Source organism: Accipiter gentilis, chromosome 33 (assembly GCF_929443795.1).
Source record: "Accipiter gentilis chromosome 33, bAccGen1.1, whole genome shotgun sequence".
NCBI lineage: Eukaryota > Metazoa > Chordata > Aves > Accipitriformes > Accipitridae > Astur > Astur gentilis.
The window spans coordinates 16372959-16396963 of record NC_064912.1 but is presented as its reverse complement, the minus strand read 5'-3'; the positions used below and the strand labels follow the sequence as shown (position 1 = coordinate 16396963).

Sequence of the window (24005 nt, the reverse complement as noted above, 5' to 3'; positions counted from 1 at the left end):
TACACAACATTCAGAAGGAATTTTAATTAACAAAATGGTCCAGGAAAGGGGAGGGAGAACCCAAAAAACCAGGCCATTGCATTTGAAAGGTTGCATGTCAGTCACTAGGTATGCCTGCAAGCCCATGCACAGGAAACCATTTGGACCTTTGTCAGTGCAGAACTAGTCTCAGCTTCCAGAACCACTTCTCTACTCCTTCGTTATATAAGCTAAATATTATATACATATATAAAAAAAATACAAACTTGAGTTTGTAATAAAGTGGCTTCTCTCTCTCCCCCTCCTATGCTTGCTTGGCACATGAACGCATGCAAAGCTAGTAGGCTCTGAGGGCTGCACAAACAGCAGGTTTTGGCAACAAAAAAATAAACACGGCTAGAATAGATAAGCAAGATTAAAAGCCACTGAATTGAAAACCATATATTTTTCCAATTGTATAGAATTAGAACTACAGCTACGACTTAAAACTGTAAGAGTCTGTCATCCTCTCTCCCAACTCATGTCAAAGTTCATAGCAGCATAACACGAGATTCCTCAAGAAACATCAAGCCAGTGTTCTCTGCTTCAGGAGTGAGTTCACAGGTCAAAGTTTAGTCCGTCCGAAGGATCATGGGAGGATGCTCACTGTCTTCATCCAATCTAAGTGAGTTGGTTTCATCTTCCAGGCAAACTCCACCCACAGCACCCAGGTCATCCGTATAGGCTGGAGAGAAAGGAACAAATAGTTGGGGGATCAGCAGCACAAACTACGGCTTGGATCTAAAGTGAATGATTGGAGCTGAAATACCAGACATTACTTGCAACAGTTTCACTGCTACCCTATGTTTGCTTTCATCATGGTCGGTGTTTCTCCAAGCCAAGAGCAGTTTATAATAAAAATTAAATTACTCTACATGTGCGCAACACGTACTTGTGCTTTGGGCAGGCTGATGTTCTTAATCGCCGCCCATGCATGACAGCTGCAACTGCAGTCTTGAGGCTATACATGCAGACAGTCCTTCCTCTGCAGCCGAAGCACTGACCTGAGTGCCATACAAAGATGGTAGAAGCTCCACTCGAGGTGCAGCATTAAGCAAATTCTCATTCTCTCAATTTAACAGAGCAGCAAATCATGCTAAAAGGTCACTGTTCCCATAACGGAATGGTAAGTGCTCCTATCAACCTTGTTAAAAAAAAAAAAAAAGGGGGGGGGAGCTATAGTTCAGATACTTTGCATGAGGTCTGGATGCAGGACTCCTGTATGAAATAGTTCTCTTAGGGCATTTCTAGAACCATTTGGCAAGTGCTGCAACTATCACTAATCATTCACAATTCAAGACAAAGTTCTACTCAAAGTAGCAAAGATGACTGATCCATCTATAGGAGGCTACTGTACAAGTGCTCTCTTCCTACTGCTCACCAATGCTCCGCATCACACCCACAGTTATGAAAAGCTCAGTGTCAAAGTAGACGAGCTCACAGCCATCTAGAGAGAAGCAATACGCAGAGGTGCTCTCTGCTCCATTTCCAGCCTTCTTCTTACCATGCCTTGTGGGTGAGGAAGGCACATATGTACCTTTAGTCACAGCAGCACTGTACGTCTGCGCTACCAACGGCCGGTCATGGGATGCAGACTCTAGAATTTCGTTGGCTGGCTCCATACTGCCATCGAGCCTACCAAGCAGAGAGAGGTTAGCTGGAGAGGTGATCTACCTGGGCATAATACAGCTTTAGTTGACAGCTACAGAAGAATATCTCATTAGATATGCAAGAATAATATATATACATATGTAACAGGAAGAACTTGGTCCCTCCATTCTAGAGGACTGTCAAGATGGCATTTGACAACATTTCATATTTAATACTGAAGACGCATCAGTGACATGCTTGCCTCTGACATGGCATCAGAATCTAAATCCTAGTAGTCGATGCTGTGAAAAAAGACTCAAAACAAGAGCTCATGATTTAATAAAAAAAAAAAAACAAAAACATTCCAATCAGCAATATTACAGATTGTCTTTTGAGCTCTATCCACAACATAAGCGGTTGCTTCATACACATATACTAGAAAACCCTATAGTGAAGGTATTAAAGTATTTCAGAGATTTAAGAACTTCATAAAAACTTCCCTCTGAGACTTCATCTACAAGTGAAACCAGAGGTCATACCTTAAAATGATTAGCTAAAGGTATGATTTTTGACCAGTATTATAGATTGGCCAAAGCTGCAAACCTGAATTATCTTCATGAGTTATCGGTGGCTTTAATCCTATGATTGATCACGTAACTAATCCAACTATATTACCCTAGCTTTTCATGCCAAACATTATTAAAAAATAACAATGCTGGGTTGTATTTTTCTTAAGTGTTCTACACTACTGCTACCTGTCCTGGTTTCAGCTGGGATAGAATTAACTGTCTTCCTAGTAGCTGGTACAGTGCTATGTTTTGAGTTCAGTATGCAAAGAATGTTGATAACACTGATGTTTTATCATTAAACCACGACACTACCGAACATTAGTTGGCTGGCCTACATGCAAGGAAGTTTAATAAGGACACTGGTAAAGAGAGAATACAGAAAAATTCATAGGCCAGATTCTCCTCTGTGAAGTCAGAGCAACATCTCTTTCTCATCTCTGTAACCGCTTCATTTATTGATGAAAAGGATTCTGTCAGACGTTTCAAGTTCTTGTTTAAGTAACTCAAACTGCCAAGAGGAAACAGGATCATACAGCTAACAGCGATTGATCCTTCACTGCGATCGGACAGTGTTAAGTTTCTGCTGGTAAAGCGGTGCTTAATGTAGTAGATACTAGGAAGGCAGGCGCAGGGGGATTCTGAAGTTATTCATATCACAGGTCTGGAAAAAGATTAGTTTAAAGAAATGAGCTGTTCTAAGTTAGACTTTTGTACAACAGAACTAAGTTTAAGAACAAACTGGATTTTGCGAACAAATAAAATACAATAGTCCTCAGCTAATGTGGACTGACTTGTGCTGCTTCATTAGTGTGCACTCTCCTCCTTCTTGAGGGTCTAGGTTGTACATGTAGAGATACCCATCAGCAGCTCCCACCAATAAACGAGGGATCTTCTGGATTCTAGAAAGGTTTAGGGGAGAGCAACAGATTAATAAGAACTTAAGAAAGCACACTCTCCTCCCCTCCCATGATTTTACGTCATTACTTCCCACACTCTTACTCGTAAGACAGAGAACACTAAGTTAGACAGAGCACCTAGGAAAAAACTGTGCGTAAAAAAAGGTAAGGCATAACCATACTTCCGGGCTAATGGGATGCCACAGAAATTGAGCAACTCCTATATAACCCAGTAAAACAGATTCAGAAGTTACCACCCTGTTACCAAGCTTTGTGCTACTCCAGAGACAAATATTCTAACGGGAAGTATTTACTTATTTCAGAAATGTTACAAGGCTTAACTATTCCTTAAAGGGTGCTTTGAGATCAGAGGAGTCGGAGTACAGAAGTGAAGTCAATTTAGCATAAAGACTGTAAAACCCCCACAAAATAAGCTTACTACTGCTCAGCTTATTGCTTTGGTAGCTGTGCCAAATGGCACCTGCCTTTGGTGAAGACAGATTAAAGATTCTATTTACTCCTCAAAATTAACTTTAATGAATGCTATGCTGTTTCAGAGACAAGAACAACATGAACTTGCTTTCAAAGACATCTTTAATGGTTAGTCTGGATTGCCTAATTTTGCAATTCACTAACACAACACACAGTATCACTCCCCCTAGCACTAACGGAAGCAAATGGCGTAAGCCCATGGGTCTGTTCTCAACACTCTTCTTTCAAAATTAAAAGACATCTTTAAACAACACTTAGAAATAGTCTATTCTCTTCCAAATATTATGCCTTTTCCTCCTCCTCTCATACGACTGTGAGGTGTTAGCTCTAACACATTGCTCTTGAACGGGAAGAGGATTTGAAATGATTACAGGCCATCTATCGCTGTGTGTACTACCCGCCCTGCTGGAGAGGAGGTTATGTCCTATGGTGTCAGCCTCTCCATAGCCCAACATGGCAATCCAGTGGGTGATGAATGCAGGCTCAATTTCTTTACTCACGTGGCAAGTGCACAGATGTTTTTGTGCCCACAGAACGGCAGGCGGACTGTAGCAAAGGCTCTACCCTGGTTGAACATTTCTGTTACTTGAGAGGGCAGATAGCTTGTTGAGGCCATCAGCACTTTTCCAAAGTAACCTGTCCAGGTTGTAGGCTCTTCCTGAGGTCTACAAATCAGAAGAGAAAAGTGACTGGCTTCGCTTTCACATTAGAAAAAAAGGCATGTAAACACTCTGAAACATTTTTCTAAGATGTTAAGCAGCTATTTGTTTCTCTTCAGAAATAACTAACACCCTTGAGAACTCTAACGCACTCCGTTTATGCTACAGGGCACAATGTATCCTACAATACCCTCCACCTGTTATTTAAGCATGTTTGACTGGTAACTTGATACTTCTGCTTATAAAACTGCATTTCGTAAGGTTCACTATACAAAAGCAAGATCTACCAAAAAGTGCTACACTTCAAGATTTTATTCAACTGTCTATCACTAAGCAAATCATTGTTTCCAACAACTTCCACAGAAATGCAAGTTAAGACTGTCCACTCAAATCACAAATAGGAACATTTTACAAGCTGATGCCTTTTAAAGCCCTATAGGCAGTTAGAAGGCATTGCTGAGATAGCTCTTCCCATATGGATGTGAGAAGAGGTGAAACGCAAATGTAACTGAAAATATTACAGCTGCTCCACATTCCTCTGCCAAAGATGGCCAATTTCTCTTCGGCAGAAATACCTTTTCTGTTCACCAGGAGAACAGCACAGAGCTCAGCCACAGTTGCTGATTCGTAAGTGACTTCTTAAGCCCTTTACTTAACAGAAGTGTTCAAAAGCAGTCTGTCCACACTTTGGAGAACTCATCCTGTTGAGTATAGTTTATTTTAAGGCCTTTTCCTTGAAAAATCTAAGGCAACTCTGAAACATACTTTTCTTTCACAGTCTCAAGTTTGAAGATATGCACCGTCTCTGTGTTACTGGATGCAGACAGAAACATGCCATCCATGCTGAAAGCCAACGAACAGATGCTCACACACCTAAGGGGGCAAAAAAACAATGGAAAAAAACAATGAAGCATTACTTTTGACATTCAGTACTGTACGAAATGGTGTAAGAAGCAAGCTAGTGTTAACTAACTCAAGGGAATTGCCTTAAATGAGAATATTACTTCTCCATTTTGGTAGGTAGGAGTCTTTCTGCACATTCACCACTAAGGAGCTCCATAATGTTCACACAAGCTGTACTGCAAGAGCTTGGAGGAACTGTGGTTGCATGGTAGACTCACCTGCTCTTCCTCTCCTGTCAGAGATTGCAGGTGACTCGCAATTAAGCTGAAGTATTTGGCTTAATTAATAATTAAGCAGATTTCTCAAGTCACCACTGCTTCGCAAATAAGAAAAAAAGAACATTTCCATAGTAAGTATTCTGAATGCTGTGATACCTTCTTAAAGCCCTTCAAGAGCAAGATCCCCATTAATGATGTTCAACTCTGATGTACACCAGATATAGGGGGTTAATTAGTAACAATCTGAACTCAGTCTTACCTCTGTATAAAGTACAGTAGAACTAGAGTTGCTAGTTACCACAAATCATAGTACCATTTCACAATGGCTATCAATGATCACAGCTCTAGCAGGACTTAGAAGAGAGAGAATATTAGATGTACTGCCTCCAATCGCCATTAAGAATACAATTTATCTTACAAAAGGTGACCCACTTTAAACAAGTTCCCTCACCAATAAATTTTTAAAAGGCAAGAGGGAGTACAGTTCTGACAGGATTGATTTATGGATAGCCAAGTCCAAAGGAGTGAAACTGGAAGACATTCAAGCTGAAACTGTTATAAGTGTACAGGCAGGGATGAATAGAGATGAAAATATGCAAAAATCAGGATGCCAGCTCAATTGCAGAACATACTGGAGATCTACCATACGGAATGAGCTTCAGATAATTAGCCTAGTTGAACTTTACCTCTTCACTCCCCTTCGGAATTCAAAGAGTTTCTGTCCCTCTGGAATGGAAAACACTCTTATTACCGTCCCCTGTAAAGAAAAAAAAAAATTATTTGTTTCACATTCGTTCATTGTGTATTAGCTCTAGTGAGCAGAGTACAACCACAAGCAGCAAACCATTTTGCTGTTAACTTATTGCTGTTGATGCACACCACGTACTAGCATGAAATATTTATGGAGCTTGTTCGTAGGATGTGTTTGAAGAGCAGAGAAACAACAAGAGGTGGGAGCTACTAATGTAGAGAACAAGCTATGCATCAAGAACAGCCCTTCTTATCATATTTGATCATGAAAATGACCACACTAGATGAGTACCACAAGCACAGTCACCTGGATGTCTTTGTGTCTTTATCAGATGCAATCAGTTACACTTTTATATTCTAAGCTTATTACCCAAAAAGCAGAGGCTTCAGACTTTCTAATTTATACAATTTAGATGGACAATTTGTCATTGCGTGCCACAGACTGGCAAGATACTTCTCTCTGTTCTGACTTTAGCTGTCTTGTTTTCATTAGGAAGACAGCATCAAGACAAGACAACTAATTTCTAGTAAGTATCCTGCACTAAAGGGAGAAACACTTAGAGGATTGCCCTGATTACAGCCAGATTAAAATGTATTTATTTAAATAACCTTATTATCCAACATTTCACAGCATGGAAATTGTGTCAAATGTCATTAACAGTTCTTAACTTAGATTTGGCATTATAACTGTAAGCCTTCTTTTTTGGCACTCGCATATGGAATTCTGCATGCTTAAACTTACTTAAAATGCTTAGAAACAAATTTCATTTTTATCACTGTTGGCAAGTCAATAAAAAGCCACATTACCTTTTCTGATGCAGTAGCAAGTTTAGTACCACTTGCGTCAAATGCCAAAGCAGCCAAGGGACTATCATGAGCTGGGATCATATTAGCAGCTCTCTGCAGGAGTGAATCAATAAAGTATAACCTTAGTACAGTACAGGTTAAAAGCTACATGTTTGCAGCTTAAGACTGCATATTTAAGAGCATTCAAGGCAAATATGGGTCTTAAATATTGAAGCTGTTGTCCATAAAGTGTTTCAGTAATTGCTAAGTAAAAGTACATAAAATAATCACTGAAGCATGTGCATAGAGAGTACAAGCAGTAGGATACTTAAAAGACAACTAAACCAGAAATTACTTCACTTCGCTCTGTCCATTTGCCCAACTCTACTCAAATCTAATATTAGCGTCTGTTTTCTTTGCTGACGTTCTGCGAAGCCTAGCTATGAGACATACTTCAAACTGATGTAGGGGAACCTAACTGAGTGTCTAGCAATTCCTCTCTGAGCGAGTTAAATCGTTTCCAAAAACTGCATCTTTAGAAGTGGAAACAGCATTCACAGAGATCCTTACCAGATTGATGGTGTCAAAGACTTGTACTTCTCCAATAGTTGCACTTCCTGGATAGGCCAGGTAGCAGTTATCATTATTTATTGATAAAGCACACAACCCTAAAAGGGATGCAGAAACAGAATTAGAAAGAGGCAAATTCCAAGACTTATGCAGCAAAACTTTCTGATTCCGCATTTGAATATTACAAAGATAAATCGACTTATCCTCACAAGGTATCAACAGAAACAGAACAAGGAAGAGTAATCTCAGAGTCAGCCTGCAACATACTTAACTATTTAACGTAAGTTAAAATTTAATATAAAGTAGAAAAGGAAGAATACCAACAGAGCTACAGTAACTGATTAAGCAGTAGAATTTTCCACGTCTGCCATAACACCTAAAGGATTAACCTGATAAAGCCTTTAACCATACCAAGTGCTGGCAAAATCCAGTTTGTATCTCTACTACTTCTAACATTTCAACACATCCACTCTAGGAAACCAAAATACTGGGAAGATGCAGTTTAAGGCAGAGTCTGCTATTTGTTCTCAAAAAGCTCACCTGGATTAAATGGGTAGGCTTTAAGACAACACTCATGTATTTAATTCGTTACTTTCATTTGGAAGTGGAATTAACAATGCTACAGTTCCCTCTAGGAAACATCGTACGTTGACACAGAATGCACCTTTCAGAATTATGCTGTCTTCTAACAACATACTTACCGGCAGGATTGGGAGGTGTCTCCCTGATTGTATGTAATACCTTCATGTCTCGTATGTTGTGTATATAAAGAGACTCTTCCAGACATACTATCAGCCTCTAGACAGGGGAAAGATGAAATGCTGATATTAAACTAGAGTTTACATTAATTTATCAATCCTAAAAAATTGTATCCAAAAAAGCAGTAGGTACCTTTCAACAGAGAAAAGGTTGTACCCACCTGATGGGAAGAAATAAGAGTCTGATAGAAGATACACAAGTTACACCTCTTGACAAGGCTTCAACAGCGCAATACTACACTCGGTCACTTGAACTGACCAGTGCACTTGACTTTCCTCAACTACGCTAGTGCAAATTGATTTAAATGACAATTATTTACATTACTAGTTTAAGTCAGCAAGCCAGAAACCATCATTTAAAGCTATTTTAATTCTTATTCTGTACCTGCCCTTATGTATTCCCCACTCCTCAAGAAGCCAATTCACATGTGCAAATAGTTTTCTGCTTTGGCTAAACAGAAAAAACAGAGAAGACTTTATTTAACCACTTACAGAGCCTATTACTTATAATAATTTGTGAGGGGCTTTTTTTTTTTTTAAAAAACTTTGATTAAATTCTTCAACATCTCATTTACACTTTCACAAACTACATCTGGATGACTAACAAGATGTTACTCATTTAACACTACCTCACTATGCCAAAAATCAAATCAACCAGCGTTTCCCCTTATGGTTTTAAACAGGAATCCCATCCTCCCACACCTGATCTTTGGGGGCAGGAATGGACACTAAGAAAACTTTCTCCTTCCAATGCCATTCTCTCTAGTTTGAATGAACTGGTTGAAGACAGAGAAGTCTGTCTTTGCAGAAGAGCATACTAACAATTTAGCAATACAGCAAACTATGGTTCCAGGTACTTAAGTCAAAAATTTCACCAGTTCAGTTGGTTGGGGTTTTTTTTTTGTTTTTGTTTTTTTTTAAAAGAATTCAGCAAACTATATTTAAAAACATAAAAAGTGAATAGATAACAATTTTAAGTTTAGGCCTGAACAGAAATTGTCAGTTTCACATACTTCCACATTTAGGATCACAAGATGATTCACACTGGGAGGGATCTCAGGAGGTCTCTAGTCCAACCTCCTACTCAAAGCACACCCAGCTTACTCAGGGCATTTTCCTAAGTAAATACATAAACATAGAACCAAAAATACTTAACAAAATATGAGTACTGAGATGCCATACAGAAGCTACAGTTGGAAAAGTACAAGTTAATTTCAAATAGCAGTTCTGTCACCAAAGGAAGAGACATCAGTCAGCAGAGGAAGTGCCAGAATAAGATCCACAACCCCTCCCCGTATTTTCACCTAGTCAAAATTACTACTCACCTGTCTATTGAGTTTGACAGCCAAGATGGTGTTGGAGTAACTGTAGTTGCAAATCTCTGTCCCCTTCTTAAAGTGACAAACTTTCAGCTTGCGTGGAGCTTTAAGGCTAACTATGGCCACCAGACTACTGGAGAACAGCCTCTCCACAATGCACACATCTTCTGTGTCAGCTGAGGAATCACAATAATGAGGGAAAAATACAGAGGGAGATTTCAGGGAAGAAGAATGATGCACATCAACAGGAAATACTGTCTAAAAAAATACAGTTTAACACCACAAACATTCTGCCACAACAGCTAAGAGTCAAGGTGGGATGCAGGACAGGTTTTTAAAGAAGAAAATCTACATGGTGAATGCCGATTTACAGAGATTTCCTCCCCGCTCCCCACCCTGAGGTGTCATACAAGTTTATGTTTCAGAGCAGAGTATCTACTCCCCCCTGCCCAAAAATGCGAAATACAAAAAATGGCAAATTGTCAAATTCTGGAATTCTACAATCTTCTCTTACCTCTGTAGAAACCTAGGTAAGCAAAGGTTTTTGTTTGGGGTTTTTTGGTGTGCTTTTTGTTTTGCTTTCAGAGCTGTATTATGCATGGAAGGGTTTCTGATGACCAAAAACATTGGAGTTTCTGCACACCTCTCCATGAGGAAAGAAAGGTTATTGTACTCAAAGAAACTAGTAAACTCATTTGTTATAAGACCGCTTCAGCCTCTGATTAGTATTTTTACATATACCATCTTTTACGTGACAGTTCCTAAAAACAATTAGTACAGGAATCACCAAAGCCCAGCATGTATGCATAGCCATAAAACAGCATTACTTATGTCAAGCGTTCTACTATGGAAGCACTGGAGGCAAAGGAGGAACATAAGCCACCATTCAAAATATGGGGAAGTCAGCAGGAGGGAAGAGACTCCAGGATCTCCGGCAAAGAAGCCCTTTCAGAGCATTCGGTTATAGTACAGTATTGGACCAAGCTGGTTAGGAGTCCAATTCCCACCACCGGTTACCCTGGCACGTGTGCTTCCCCCTCCCATCCCCTGAAGCTCACCTCCAAAAGCCCCAGAGACACAGTAAGACACAGTTTTCACAGCAAGAGAAAACTGGAGAGAGTTTTACCACTCTCTGCAGCTCTCCCACAGCTACCAGCCACTACTGGTTACACCTGCCCTTCCACTGCAGAACTGAATCAAGACAAGCAACTTGAGCCTTTAGCCTTGATTCATCAAAACAACCAAATTTTTCAGAAGTCAGTATCTGGATTAGCTCAATGTTTAACACATTCCAAACTGTAAAACTTCCAGTAGGAAAAAAAAAAAAAAAAAATCAAAAAACAAAAAAGCTTTTTTTCTGTAGGCGTCTGTTTTGGCCAAGAGACACATTAAATAATTAATTGGCACTGTTCTCACCACCAATGACAGAAATTCCCTGAAAAACGTTCTGTCCAACATTCTCAGCATATGACAATGTCATCACTGTGTGACATGTCTGCTTTGAAAGTGCTTTTTCTGGGCAGTTATTTCAAGAAAAAAAACCAGAAAATATTTAATGCTCTACATTCTTTTGAGGAAGAGAGAGAAGTAGCCTCCTTATGGAAAAGGAGCAGGTTTATGCTAAGCATTTTCAGTATTCTTTGCAACATAACTGACTTTTATCTAAATCTCGTATTTAATATTGTACTTTTCCAGAGAAGAGAAAACAGCTCACAGAGGCTTTGCAAATTCAATTTCCTCAAGCAACAGGGGATAATGCACTTTAGCAACGACTTTGTTTTCAAGGAATTGTTGCCCATTTTCCTGATGCCACACACAACAGATGAAAAAGATATACAAAAGTCTGCTTCAATATGAATTTACACATAGACTTTCAAATGCAGAGGTCCATGTTCCTTGAATCAGACTAGTAACAGAAAAGATTCTCAAATATTTTACAGCATAGGTTTTCAGGTTTCTATCTAAGCCTGGAGTCCTTCATGATGATAGCATCCTTTTACAAGAGTCAGAAGACCAGCACCCAGGTGACCCAAACCCCACAATCTGACTGCTCCCTGCTCCTGGGCAAGCACAGCTTCTTTCCCCATTCAGGGGCAACTGCGTTAAGACACAGCTTCTGGGATTTATTACTCTCCCAGGCAGGCAGAACTGGTATTTCAGAGGAGGAACAGCAGCACAGATGCAGATGGAAAAAGTGCTGTCCTATGCTGCACTGGTGGGAAGCGTAGGCAGCAGGGAAGGCACACAGGGAAGAGCACTATCAAGAACTAAGCAGTCACAGACAGAATAAAAAATTTTCAACAAGGAAAATGCTTCAAAGGTATAGACAATCCTTCAGTCTCACCGTAAAATGATTTGCTATAATACAGGTAGTTACCTTTAGAGAAAAGCTTTGTGATGGGCTTTTAATTAAATTCACTTTAAAAATACAGGATGCACCTCTGTTCCTTTGTCTTCTCCTAACAGGAAGAAGTGATAAAATCTCTTCACAGCTGCCAAGTCATGTATGCTTCCTAACGAGCAACCGCTCAAGTAGAGTACCAGGCTATACTGCACATCCTACATTCAGCTGACCTGAATTAATCATATGTTTAGAAGCACTAGTTAAGTCCTATAGCAATGCTGTTAATGACAGGGTTTGCGTTTTTTTTTCTATACGCTACACAAGTGAGCATTGCCAGGAACTCGGATTCAAAACACAGTACGAACATAAAGAACTGCAAGATGCTTTAAGTATCAGCAGTGAGGGGAGAACAAGCAAATACATAACAAGATTACAGTTTCATAAACACAAGCATGTAGCATCACAGACAAGAGCTGGTTAGAACCAGCTAGATTATGATCAGCTGTGCTTTTATTCCATTTTTAATCCAAGAACATGAAGCATGTTATAAGCATTCATTAAGCCTTAAAGCACCCTTCAATCTAATACTTATTTTTACAGGGGGTCAACTAAAGCAGGGAGTTAGGCAATTTGTACAGAATCACAGTAGAAGTCAGTGATGGGAGCAGACAAAGAAACCTCCCATTCCTTTCAGTTGTTCTCTCAAACACAAGACAGCTGGGGCACATTCTGTAGTTTACTTTAGACACCTACACAAGAACTGGCAGATCAAATATTACAGAAGAGAGGGAGGGGTCCTTAAAAGTGCTCACTCAAAACAACACAAACTAAACTGGGAGGCAGGCACATGTCTGGGAGGCCTCAAGCTACCTTTCCCTGCAGAAAGGAGGCACCCACCCAATACACCAGAAGCCCTCCACCCAGTTATCAAGTTTTAAACAGGCATGGTTTGCAAGCCCAAGACTGAAAATTATTTAACTGCATACAAAAAAATGAAGATCTCAAATATTTCGATCTGCTGCAGACATTGCATACCCTACAAGCAAAGGTCAGGACAGATTGGCATACACAGCTCAAACCTTCACATTTTCTATTAAATGTTACCTCACACTCTGTGCTCTGTATTTACAGACTTAACACTCATGGAAGAAAACTTACAATATCGAAGAGGTTAAGCCAATACAGGCATCCCGGAACAGTCTGAAGACAAGACTGGAATCAGCAGGTTTAAATTCCAATCCCAGCTTCTTTATCAGTTTATTGCAATATTGTGAGCAAGGCACTTTATCCAATTTGTAATTTTTCTTTCAAGGACTACCCTGAAGAAGCAGTCCTGCAAAGTTCAGCTCAGTCTCTCTCAGTGTGTTTATTCAGTGTCTTGTGTAACAGGAGTCATCTTCACTGAGTCTCCTGGGTTGATATCAGGCCAGATACTGTAAGTGCCTCACATACTACTGAGGTCAGGTACGTAAACTCAACAGCATAAAATGGAATTCAAGCTACCGATTAACCAGTACAACCAGACCATGACTCAAACAGGCAGGTGTAGCTGCAACACAGTTTAACCTGATCACAGGTGCCTAATTTGAACCTCACAATTACTTCTCTCCATTGACTGTATACAGAATCAGGCTGTCACCACAGATAATAGGTGATCTGAATCACACAGCATTTTCAAACTTAAGACGCCACAGGGTCAGTTCACTTAGGGTATGGAGTCTGAAGACAAGTCTGTTGTGTAGCATGGTACATCAGGATCCTAGTATAAATGCTGACATCATAGCCACTGGTACCATCTGTTCACATGGAGTTTACAAGAAAGCAAGGATACTCATGCATAGCACTCATATTTTACTTATTAGCACCTCAAAAAAGGGAAGTCTATGAGCTGCTGGTAAAACAGGGGTTACCACTTCTTTCCCATGCCTCCCTCCATTTCATCTCATATCCTACTCAACTGTGACCAGTATTGAGAAGTTATGGGAATTTGGATTATTCACCCTTTTGGACAAGTAAACCCACAGCTATCACATTAAAAATTATTTTTCCAACAGCAAATATTAGGATTAAAGAAAAAGATAATCAAGACTTTGTTTTCTTATTTGATAAAGGTATATTAGTGGTTGCCTGCCTCAACAGACAGCATAAAGACCCAAAAGACACTCTCCCACACCAGTAAATTCTCTTTTTTTAATGCCCAGCTGCTACACAACCTGGCTATTGGACATAAAATTAGAAAAGCAAAGAGTTCTCCTCATAGCTATTACCAAATTTCACAAAATACCAGCTAAATTTAAATACAGAACACTGATATATAGTTTTACATTTGTGTGATATTTCATCAGATACTTAAGGTTCCTCTTATGTCAATTTCAAACAACCTGTGAAAAAATGAAACATGTCTTATTCTTCCCAAATTCAGCCAACTGAGGGGATAAGAAAAGAGGAAAAAAGAAGATACTCACTGCATTCATAGATCTGCTCTAATTTGTCCACAGAAGAAAGAGAGAAGAATTTGTAGCCTGATTTACTGCCAACTGCAAGGGATCTGAAAAAGAAACAAGCCAGTTAGAAACATCAACTAAATCAGCTGTGATTACCCTTGGACAGATTCTTACCCTATTCTAAAACTCCAGTTGGGTTAGCTCAGTACAAAGAGCAATAAAAAGCTTGACCGAAAAAGCCACGATAGACGCAGACAGCTTCCTCAACTCTGAAAAGGCCAAATAGCTTCAGAATTACCCCAGGTGTGGAATCCTGCTTCACATTTTATGAAATGAGAGTTCACAGCTTAATGTAAGCCTACTGTCCAATTCATATTGGTGATTTCTCCACACAAACTAAAAGCTTTAGTGTGGAAGAAAGATGATGACTTGAATAATGTAATGCAAACCAATTACATCATTGCCTCATCATTAGAGGTGACCTCCAAGACCTTTTAAACTGAGCTGTCTGGGGATTTTTTGCTTTTGATACTGTTACCTTCCCCAACCACCCCAAAAGAGCTTTCATATTAAAAAAAAAATAATAAAAAGGAATTAAAAACTGCCAACTCTAATTTTCTCTGGTTTTATTTGATGACATTCTAGCACCTCCAATGAACATTGTTAGGTCTCAGTCTTACAAATACTCATGCTGAATCTTTGATCAGAGAAGCCCTCTTAAAAATGCTAGTCACTGATGTTAAACAGATTTTAACAATAGTAGAACATTAAAAAACTGACTACAAACCCTTCTTTCCTCCATTAGTCAATTTTCACACTTAGCTCACAGACCATTTAATTGCTTTTCCAGTCAGAGTCAAAGACAGGTCTTAAATTTTAAGCTAGAAAAACCTTTAGGCTTGTCTTGCAGGTCTTTACACATCAGGGCAGCAGACAACGGCACATTCTTATTTTCCCCTCCCCATGCAGAGGATGATTTTATGCCACAGAATAAGAAAATTAACAGTCAATACAGTTGTGCAGAAATGTATTAGTATGCTTATAGTTCATATATTTCTTACTGCCAGGACACATGGAGAATGACTAATTAAATTCCAATAAAATGTATTTTGATATGCCAAACTGTGGCAAGTCATTCAATACAAGGCTCAAACCCCAACGCTGCTAGTCAGCCTGCCAAAATGCCCTTCTGAACTCAGCAAGAGGATTCTCTATAATTCAGATGCACTAACATTAGCTCTGCATTTAGAATACAATACAGATTCCTAGATTTCTTGCTCTTTCCGCATTTTCCTCTCATGGCTCCAAAGTGAGCACTTGTTAAATTTCAAGGTATTCAGAAAATTAAAAATTGTTCCTCAAATGGTTTGCCCTCTGAAATTAAGATCCCAAGCTATAAAATCAACTTCTGTATGATGGTATCACCTTCTGTTCTAGAAAAAAGTACAACTGGCACAGTCTGGCTAAGAAATTATATTTGAGAAGGTTTAAACCTTCAAATTAAAATATGCACCATCCAAGCAAGAGAAATAAGCCTCCTCAGATTCAATAACCAAGATATGAAAAAAGCATATTAGGCTTCGAGACAAAGAAGCAACCATAAAACGAAATTTTGTTGCTGCTCCTCTAAGTCACCTTAGAAATAGCGAATTTAATTTTACTTCAGACAAAATCGGTATGTTCAGCAGACTATATCTGATAAGTTGCCACAGACGCTTCAGTGTTTTTCCTCAACTATTTTTGTACAACTCAATGAAAATACAAATTCTGTGAAAAAAATACAAAACTGTAATTTGGGGGAAAAAAAAAAAATGAGTTAGCTTTTCTTAGATCATCTACTGCTTCCCTCAAAATAAAGTTTAACAAAAGAATGATATTAAAACTGTTACTTCACAAAGGTAAACAAGCACTCAGTTGAGTTAAAAATAAATGGTGTCACAAGACTCCTTGCAATATAAACGATCTACAAAAGACATAGGATGATTTCCTTACAAAGAACTCCACAAAGCAGCTATTTGAGAGTGTATTACTAGGCAGAACTGATTCCTGTATTGTACTTGCAGCTTTAAATACAGAATATTGCTGTATCTATGTCTTACTGACAGTATCACTGAAACCAGACAGGAAGCCCATTTTTCTTGTCCTACACCTATACCTCGTTTAAATAAGCTTTAGACAATAGCGAAAGCAAGCTGCATACACGATAAAAATCATTAGACAGAGTAGAAGCCAAAATGAAGATGCACAGAACAGACCTTGCCATCCATGGCAACTGCTTTTTGTTATTTCTTTCGGGATCAAGGTGATGAAGTCACAAATCATTTGTTTACACAGAACAGTTCGAGTCAGTATAATTAAACCTGTTTCAGTATACAAGTGTAACTGCAAAACAACCCATTTTTCTTCTAGAACAGCATTCTTGGTTTTGGAGGGATTGAGTTTGTTTTGGGTTTTTTTTTTTTTTTTTTTTTAATGTACTCTCTAATTACTTCTTATGAAACTATTGGAAAAAGGCTTTTTATATGTAATAAGAGAACTCACTAGGCTGTTATACCAGCATAATCATAATGATTTAAATCCCCCATCTTCCCCCGCACTGATATTACACTTAAGCCCTTAAGACACCTGATAGCTATCTAAATGACCAAATCCACAAAACAAGTATCAAGCCAAAATTACCTCGCCTCCAAAAAACGTGCAACCATATGGGGAAGAAATATGATCAATAAGCCATTCAGCTATTGCTCAAATAGACAGTGGCCAACAAGAAGCTACTGTAGTTTATCAGAAGCTCTTTTTACAACATGGGTGTTATGCTTTATTATCACCAATTTTCAGAAGCTGATGAGACTGAAATTGAAAATAAAATCAATATAAAAAAATTGCCTTTTTTCTTCTAACATTATGCTACACACAGGTGTTTTTTTAGCTTTATTATGTGTAGCCTCTATTACACACCTTAGACTGTAGACTTTGAGCTATTCCATCATCAAGGTTGTCTACTCAGTACAAAATTACCAATATAGCCATGATTTATGAAACTGTGTTTACCCACTTTTTTCAAAGATAATACTGTAGTCTGATTCAAGACTACATAAATCTTGAGAGTATTTTCAAGAGCGGCTGTCATAAATAATTAAAACTAACCTCATCAAGCAAACAGTGTTATGAGATCTTTCACACACTCATTTCAAGATGCTGACATTCTCTCTAAGTGCACTCACCTAGAGTGGGAAATCAGCTGGTTCAATCTCTCTGGCTCTTTAGAAACAAGTTTTTCAGATAGGTCAGAATCACATAGGTATTCTCTTACTTCTTTAATATACATACAGAAGGAAGAAAACCAGTTTTTCCCTTTACGTATCATAGAGGAACTTAACTATTAATCAGAAATATTCCATGTTAATCAGAAAGATCCTGCTAAGGGCAGCTCTCTCAAAGATTAAAATCAATTACAGCTGCAGTATAAACACGACTCCATAAGTCATTACTATTTTAAAAAACTGGTTAATTAAACCTACTTTCATTACGATAGTCACATTATATTAATGTTCCACCTCATTTCAAAACCAATGTAAATTTCCAAAGACAAAACATTTTGTGAACAAAGGCTTATGATGAAAAGGGGGAAAATAATAATAACAATAATAAAACAAAAATCAGTGAAATGACACAAGAAAAGAATTACTAAAGAAACTTACTTTGCTTTATTTCCCCCTCCCAAATGTCTGCTGAAACCAAAATCGTAACATCTCACAAACATGTCTTAATAGAAGGGTCAAGAATGTCATTATTCTGGACAAAAGCTAGATATAGAAACTCATACGTTCAACAGATTTGTCAGCAACACTCTGACAACCCACAGGAGATTTTCCCATTGTTCTTCCATTAAAAGAAAACCAACACAAACTTAAATCTGCTACAGCAAAAGGAGACCAGACTTGCTCATCATTTAACATGCAGCAATACGCTGGGACAGCAGAAAGTTCATAATCCAAGTAAACATCACTACTCTCAGGCCAAATTCCCATCCAAATTGTCACACGCTGAGGAACAGTTCGTCTGGCAAGCCCACCTCAGCTGCTATCTCCACTGCAACAACAGCAAGTAACACAACATACGATTGCTTCTCTCAGCTATCTTCCCTGAGCATGAGAGCTACATGACTGCTCTTTCCTTCCTTTTTTTAATTTATTTTAAAGCATCCTTGGAATATAGAGCTCTCCTGTCCTCAAGGATCGTGAGTGAATGACACCTGAACTTCAGAGAAACAAAGGCAGAGGAGTGAATGCTCAGCACCTAACCCTTGTTCCTCTCCCCACAAGCAGTTTACTACAGAGATCCAAACATCACATAGTAAGGGAACTAGAATACAACTTCTGCGACATGAGGCATGCTATACAATTTTAGAGCTACAAGCATTTGCTCAGAACATAGAATGAAACTGATTTATTTGGGAAAAAAGGGCAGAATTAAATCAGAAAGAACAGATATATGGACTGATACCTGTCACATGTAGCTCCAAACATAAATGAAAGCAGAGACTAAGGAAGACCTTGCAAATAAGGCATGCACCAGTGTTTTCATTAGAAGTCCAAACGAAAGGCCTCCTTTTGTCCTTTCATCAGGAATCTATTTTCAAAACTACAGCAACTATTTTGTTTCCAAGTGCTGTCACGTGATTACTTATTTTTAAAAAAGGCAACTAAAACTTCTCTACAGTCTGTTGACTTGCATTATTTCACAAGCAGGTTCTTTGGTTTTTTTCTTCTTTGGTGTTTTGTTGTTTGTGGGGTTTCCCCCCCCCCTTTTTTTTTTTTTGTAAATTGAGTCTGAACACCATATAAGTTAATTTTTAAGTTCTTCCAAAGGCGTTTCTCTAGGAATATTTGTGTTACAACTTAAAGACTGAAACTTTTACCTATTTCATAGATACATATAAGCTTTGAGATCTTGAACTTATGCTTTGCTTAAAAAGTTATGAACTTCCATTACATTACCCATTTCCCTTATGAGTTTTAAAGCTTGTATGAGTTTATGAGGTGAGTTTAATTTTTCATAAATGTATCCATGCTCGGTTTTAGTTGTTATCCCAGAAGCAATACAAACAGCAGTCGGGTTTAAATGGTACTTCTTACCAAATATGTATCATTAAAGATCTCCAGCTGCTAAAACATACCTAGCACTGAGATCACCCACAAGCTTCTACTGCATGGTTTTGCTACCTGAATTCTGACCGGTTACTTCACTTTCATCTGCAAGCTGGAGCTTCTGCCTCTCAGAGAATGCCAGTCATGCTGAGTTGTGCAATGATTGATTCACTGGGGAAAAGGGCTAGGTCCAAAACAAGCACACTAACATCTTCTGAAAATGACCTTCTGCATGTTTTTACTTAATGAAAACATATTATATCAAAGAGAAGCCACAAACCAACCGCTTCTGCTGCATTACAGGTGGAGTGTTTTCAGGCAGGGTTCCAGTCCCAGCCAATACTTCAAAACTCTCATGTAAATAAAGCTTAGGGCAATATGGAATAAAGAGCCAAGACAACACTTGCAACAACATAGATACTATTCCAAGAGACAATGTTACTACATACAGGACCCATGAATGAATGCTAAAAAAAGTTAAGTGTGGGAAAAATAAACAACTAAAAGCAAGACAGAGAATATCTGCTTCAGTCACCACGGGCTACAACAAGTGGGAAAAGCAACAGCAACTTTTATGTTGACAACATTCTTCTATCTACCAGCAATCCGATTTCCCAAGACTAAAAGCCATCATGAAGCTCATCTCCTTCCTACAGGAGACAACAATTCGTTACCAACCCTTCATAAAACCTAGGAGAAGTTAGCCTGACACCTATTTTTACCAGCAAGAAGTACCATCTTTTTCCTAATACAAGGCAATTGGCTCTGCTGTCTAGGTAAGCAAGACACATTTGAGCATGAGTGGAACTGACACCTTGGTCAGTTGAGGGTAAAAGCTTTAATTCTAATAACAACAATGCGCCCATGTCATTTATTTTCCAGCTTTGTCTGTCAGCGATTTTTCTAATTACTGAAGCACACCTTAAAACATGATGCGAGCTCTACTGACTGCGAAGATGTAAACAAAGCTTGTCTTTCATATACTGGCTGAAAGAATATGCATTTGTTTACCTTGCTCGTCTGGAGAAGGACTCCAGTTACTGGTAATGTAAATTGAAAATAAGTAAGCTTTCCAAGGCCCAGCATGAAAAAGTGTAATTCATTCCTGCTAAGTTTTTTTCAGCTCTTCTCACCTGGTAAACGGTGATCTTCCACATATATAGAATAGCATACTAAGAAACCCAGAGAGTTGACTTCTTGTTTCTCTATTCAAACAACAAACTAAGAGAAATCACAAGTAGGGAAAAATTAAAAAAACCAACCAACCAAAAAAAAAACCACCAACAAAAAACCCTCCAAACACTTCAGTTTAAAGAACTTATATAACCACTAAATTCTACTCAGTTTAAGAACTAGAATGTAACTTGGTTATTTGGGTCACTTACCACATCAGACAAGTGTTTTACTAAGAAGCTGCGCTGCTCGCAAAAACATCTGCAAGACTTGTTTTATACTTACTACTTTTCTTAGAGAGATGTCTTTGAGACATTATTAGAAAGAAGGGATACTTACTCAACATCATCCAGCTATCTCATTTGCTTCAAAGTAAGTGGCCTTTTAAATTATTCTCATGATTTTGAGACAAGAATATGAAACAGGAGCCTTTTTATATTTATGTCATTTCTATAGTAGCCGTGGCACTTCGGGACATGGTTGAGTGGTGGACTTGGCAGTGTTAGGTTTACGCTGGACTCAATCTTAAGAGTCTTTTCCAACCTAAACAATTCTGTGATTGTATAATGGATATCTGAAAATGCAAAAGTATTAAAAAATGATGCAAAAGACCTAGTAATCCAATACTTTGAATTGCAAAGATATATGGGCCAGGTCTGGATCACATAAAAAGATACATCACCAAAATTCTCATCAGCTAACCTCAAGGTGCTTTACACATATAAATAATATTAAAAAAAATTAATCTACCTGCACAATGGACATTAGAATGCTGAATACCAAAAAAAAAAATAATAATCAGCTATAGCACAGAAATTGAAGAATACTTTTTGGATATTTAGAAAAACAAAATGGGAAAAGTAGTGAAGTAGCATACACAGTTGAGGAAAGAAATCATTAGACAGTTGTCGTGTGTCCGTCCCCCCCAAACTCAAAGTTAAAAAGGAATCACATTTTACTCTTCCTTGAAGAAAGATTCCAAGGTGTACAAGCCAAAGAAGACCTAGATAAGCTTATATTACGTTTGCCTTCTTTTTACTTCTGTCTTGGGTTTGTTCTCAAGTGAAGCCTGCAGCTCTCTTGTTCAAAAGAAGTTTTTTGACACAACTCAGTGGTCTTTAAATATATACAGCTCTCCACAAAGCTAAGCTGCAACTGAAAACAGGCAGTTGCTTTAAGGAAGGAGAAATACTAATGCTTTTAGATCACCAACGTTGGACAGCACAGTTTAACTTCAAAAACGTACATAATCATCTTTATGAACTGCGAAAGAAAGAGGTGACAGATTTCCTAGTTATTATGACTTGTTTTATCCAGTAATAGGTAAAAAATGGATGGTATCAGAGCAAAACATGGGCATGTTTTATATGCACAATGACAGAGTGAGCTCTGTATGGTACTTGATGAAAAAACGTGAAAAGTAGGAGCAGAAGTCTTTGGCTTGAATCAATATACAGATAATGATTTACTAATACATAGAAGACTACTGCTCCCCTCTCCCCTCATTTATCATAAGTTATTTACTGTTAAAGTCTCTTGTCTCAAGTCTATCCAGCTCTACTTGTTCACCTCTTCACTCCCAACAAAACCTACAAAAGCAAACAGAGTATTTCCTTCTGTCATGTGACCTTCCTCCTCAATCTTGGCAGTCACCATTAAAAAAAAAATCTTCTCGCCTTCACAATTCCCATATCCTACAGTACATGCTGAAGACAGTCAGAGATCTCTCTTGTAAGGACAAGATATCATTGCTTGTAAAACAAACAAATAAACTGTTAAAAGAAAAAACCCCACCACTGCACACGTGGATTATGCTCTGTGATGCCAACCTGAGATCATTTCCTCTTACTCACTTCCTAAAACAAAACTCCTCCTTTCTCAAGCACAAGTTCTTTCGGTTATTGCTTCCCAGGTTCATCTCTTAGGTATTTCAGACAGTCGAATCCTTCTTTGAAGGATCTTTAGTGCTCCAATTCCAACTACTAGGGATTTCTTAAATTGAAAAATACTGCTTTTTAATACCCGATATAAAAATTATTAGGCATTAACCCAAATATGCTGCAGCAGTTAAATAATTTGCAAGATGTGCAGCATGAACCACCTGACTGTTTCTAGAACTGAAACACGAATAAGTACAACTTCAAGGACTACATGAGAAAGGCCTCTTTTTCAAAATCAAAACCAAAAGAAGCATGGGCTCATAAAAATAATTTTAAGCCTAAGGCATACTGCTTCAACACAGACAGCAAGTGAAAGTAAAAAAGCTGTATGAAAAGATAGCTATAACAAGCTTTTGGATAAAGTCTTTGCACCTCCTGGAAGACTTGGGTCTTCACGTTATCTCAGGCCCTCCTGAAAGCTGGACATCAGGAAGCAGAAGCAGCCCTCCCTCCCTTTTCCAATGCAACAGCGAGCAATGCCTCACAAGTACCAGAAGGAAAACCTCCCCAGGGCATCAACCTGGGAGAGGGAGAAGGCGATATGCTGCAACCACAGCTCAAGCAGCCCATTAGCCCTCCGCTGCGTGTCCCTACGAGGGCAGCCTCACACCCTGCAGCTCCACATACAAGCCGGGGGGTGGGGGTGGGGGGTGGCGGCGGTGGGGTTGTTTCCACCCCTCCTCGCTGCAGGGAGGAGGGAGACCTCGGCCTCACTCTGTGGCAGAGAAGCCAGAGGCTGCAGCGGGGCTCCCTGCCATGGGAAAGGGGCGGGGGGGGCACCAGGGAAGGGGGGACCCCGCCACGCTCCCCCCCCCCCCCCCAACAGCCAGGCCTCCTCAGCGTCCCCCGGCCGCAGCCCTCCCTCAGGAGCCCCCCCTCCAAGTTCAGGCCGGACTCCCCCCCACACCCTCCACCTCAGGCCGGGCGCCGCCCCCTTACGTGTTGTCCTGGTTGAAGTTGGCGAAGAGCAGATGGCCGCTGCCGGCGTCGCCGCTCTGACTGGCCAAGTTCATGGCGGGATGACCCTCGCCACCCCCGTCCGGCGGGGGCTGGGGGAGGGGGGGCGGGTAAACGCCTCCAGCAGGCAGAACACCTCAACCCCGGCGACCCCGGCCCCCACCGCGGACCCGCGGCCTCCTCATCCCCGCCGGCCCCTTGTTTACGCTGCGGGCGGCGGAGCGGCCCCGCGCCTGCGCCGACCCGCCCCCGCCGCCCGCCAGCCCGCCTCTCCTCCCGGCCACCGTACTGCCACCGCGCATGCGCCCGCCCCGCGGAGGGGAGGAGGAGGGAGCGGGCGGGAGGAGCCGCGCATGCGCTCGGGTGGTGGCGCCGAACTTGGTCGGGGAAAAGGCTGGGGGGGGAGTGGTACGTTCTAAAGCTAAGCAGGGCCCGCCGGGGTCGGCGGCTGGATGGGAGACGCATACCG

General features: G+C 39.8%; 1 protein-coding gene across 5 annotated transcripts; it reads right to left on the bottom strand.

The window, feature by feature from the left end:
* Positions 1-23782, bottom strand: WIPI2 (WD repeat domain, phosphoinositide interacting 2). 5 transcript variants are annotated; one of them, XM_049790959.1, is made up of 13 exons: positions 14338-14423; positions 11906-14253; positions 10043-10173; positions 9535-9704; positions 8153-8249; positions 7452-7549; positions 6903-6995; positions 6032-6102; positions 4990-5097; positions 4066-4230; positions 2969-3076; positions 1523-1653; positions 1-703 (listed from the first exon to the last, which is right to left on the bottom strand). In XM_049790959.1, the coding sequence occupies exons 5-13, from the start codon at positions 8196-8198 to the stop codon at positions 591-593; spliced, it is 933 nt and encodes a 310-aa protein (XP_049646916.1). In that variant the 5' UTR covers positions 8199-8249; positions 9535-9704; positions 10043-10173; positions 11906-14253; positions 14338-14423; the 3' UTR covers positions 1-590. The 5 variants fall into 5 exon arrangements, with proteins under 5 accessions (XP_049646916.1, XP_049646914.1, XP_049646915.1 ...); XM_049790957.1 differs by lacking the exons at positions 10043-10173; positions 11906-14253 and adding an exon at positions 23519-23782 and having other exon boundaries at positions 14338-14420; XM_049790958.1 differs by lacking the exons at positions 10043-10173; positions 11906-14253 and adding an exon at positions 23519-23782 and having other exon boundaries at positions 1556-1653; positions 14338-14420.
* Between the last annotated feature and the right edge of the window lie 223 nt (positions 23783-24005).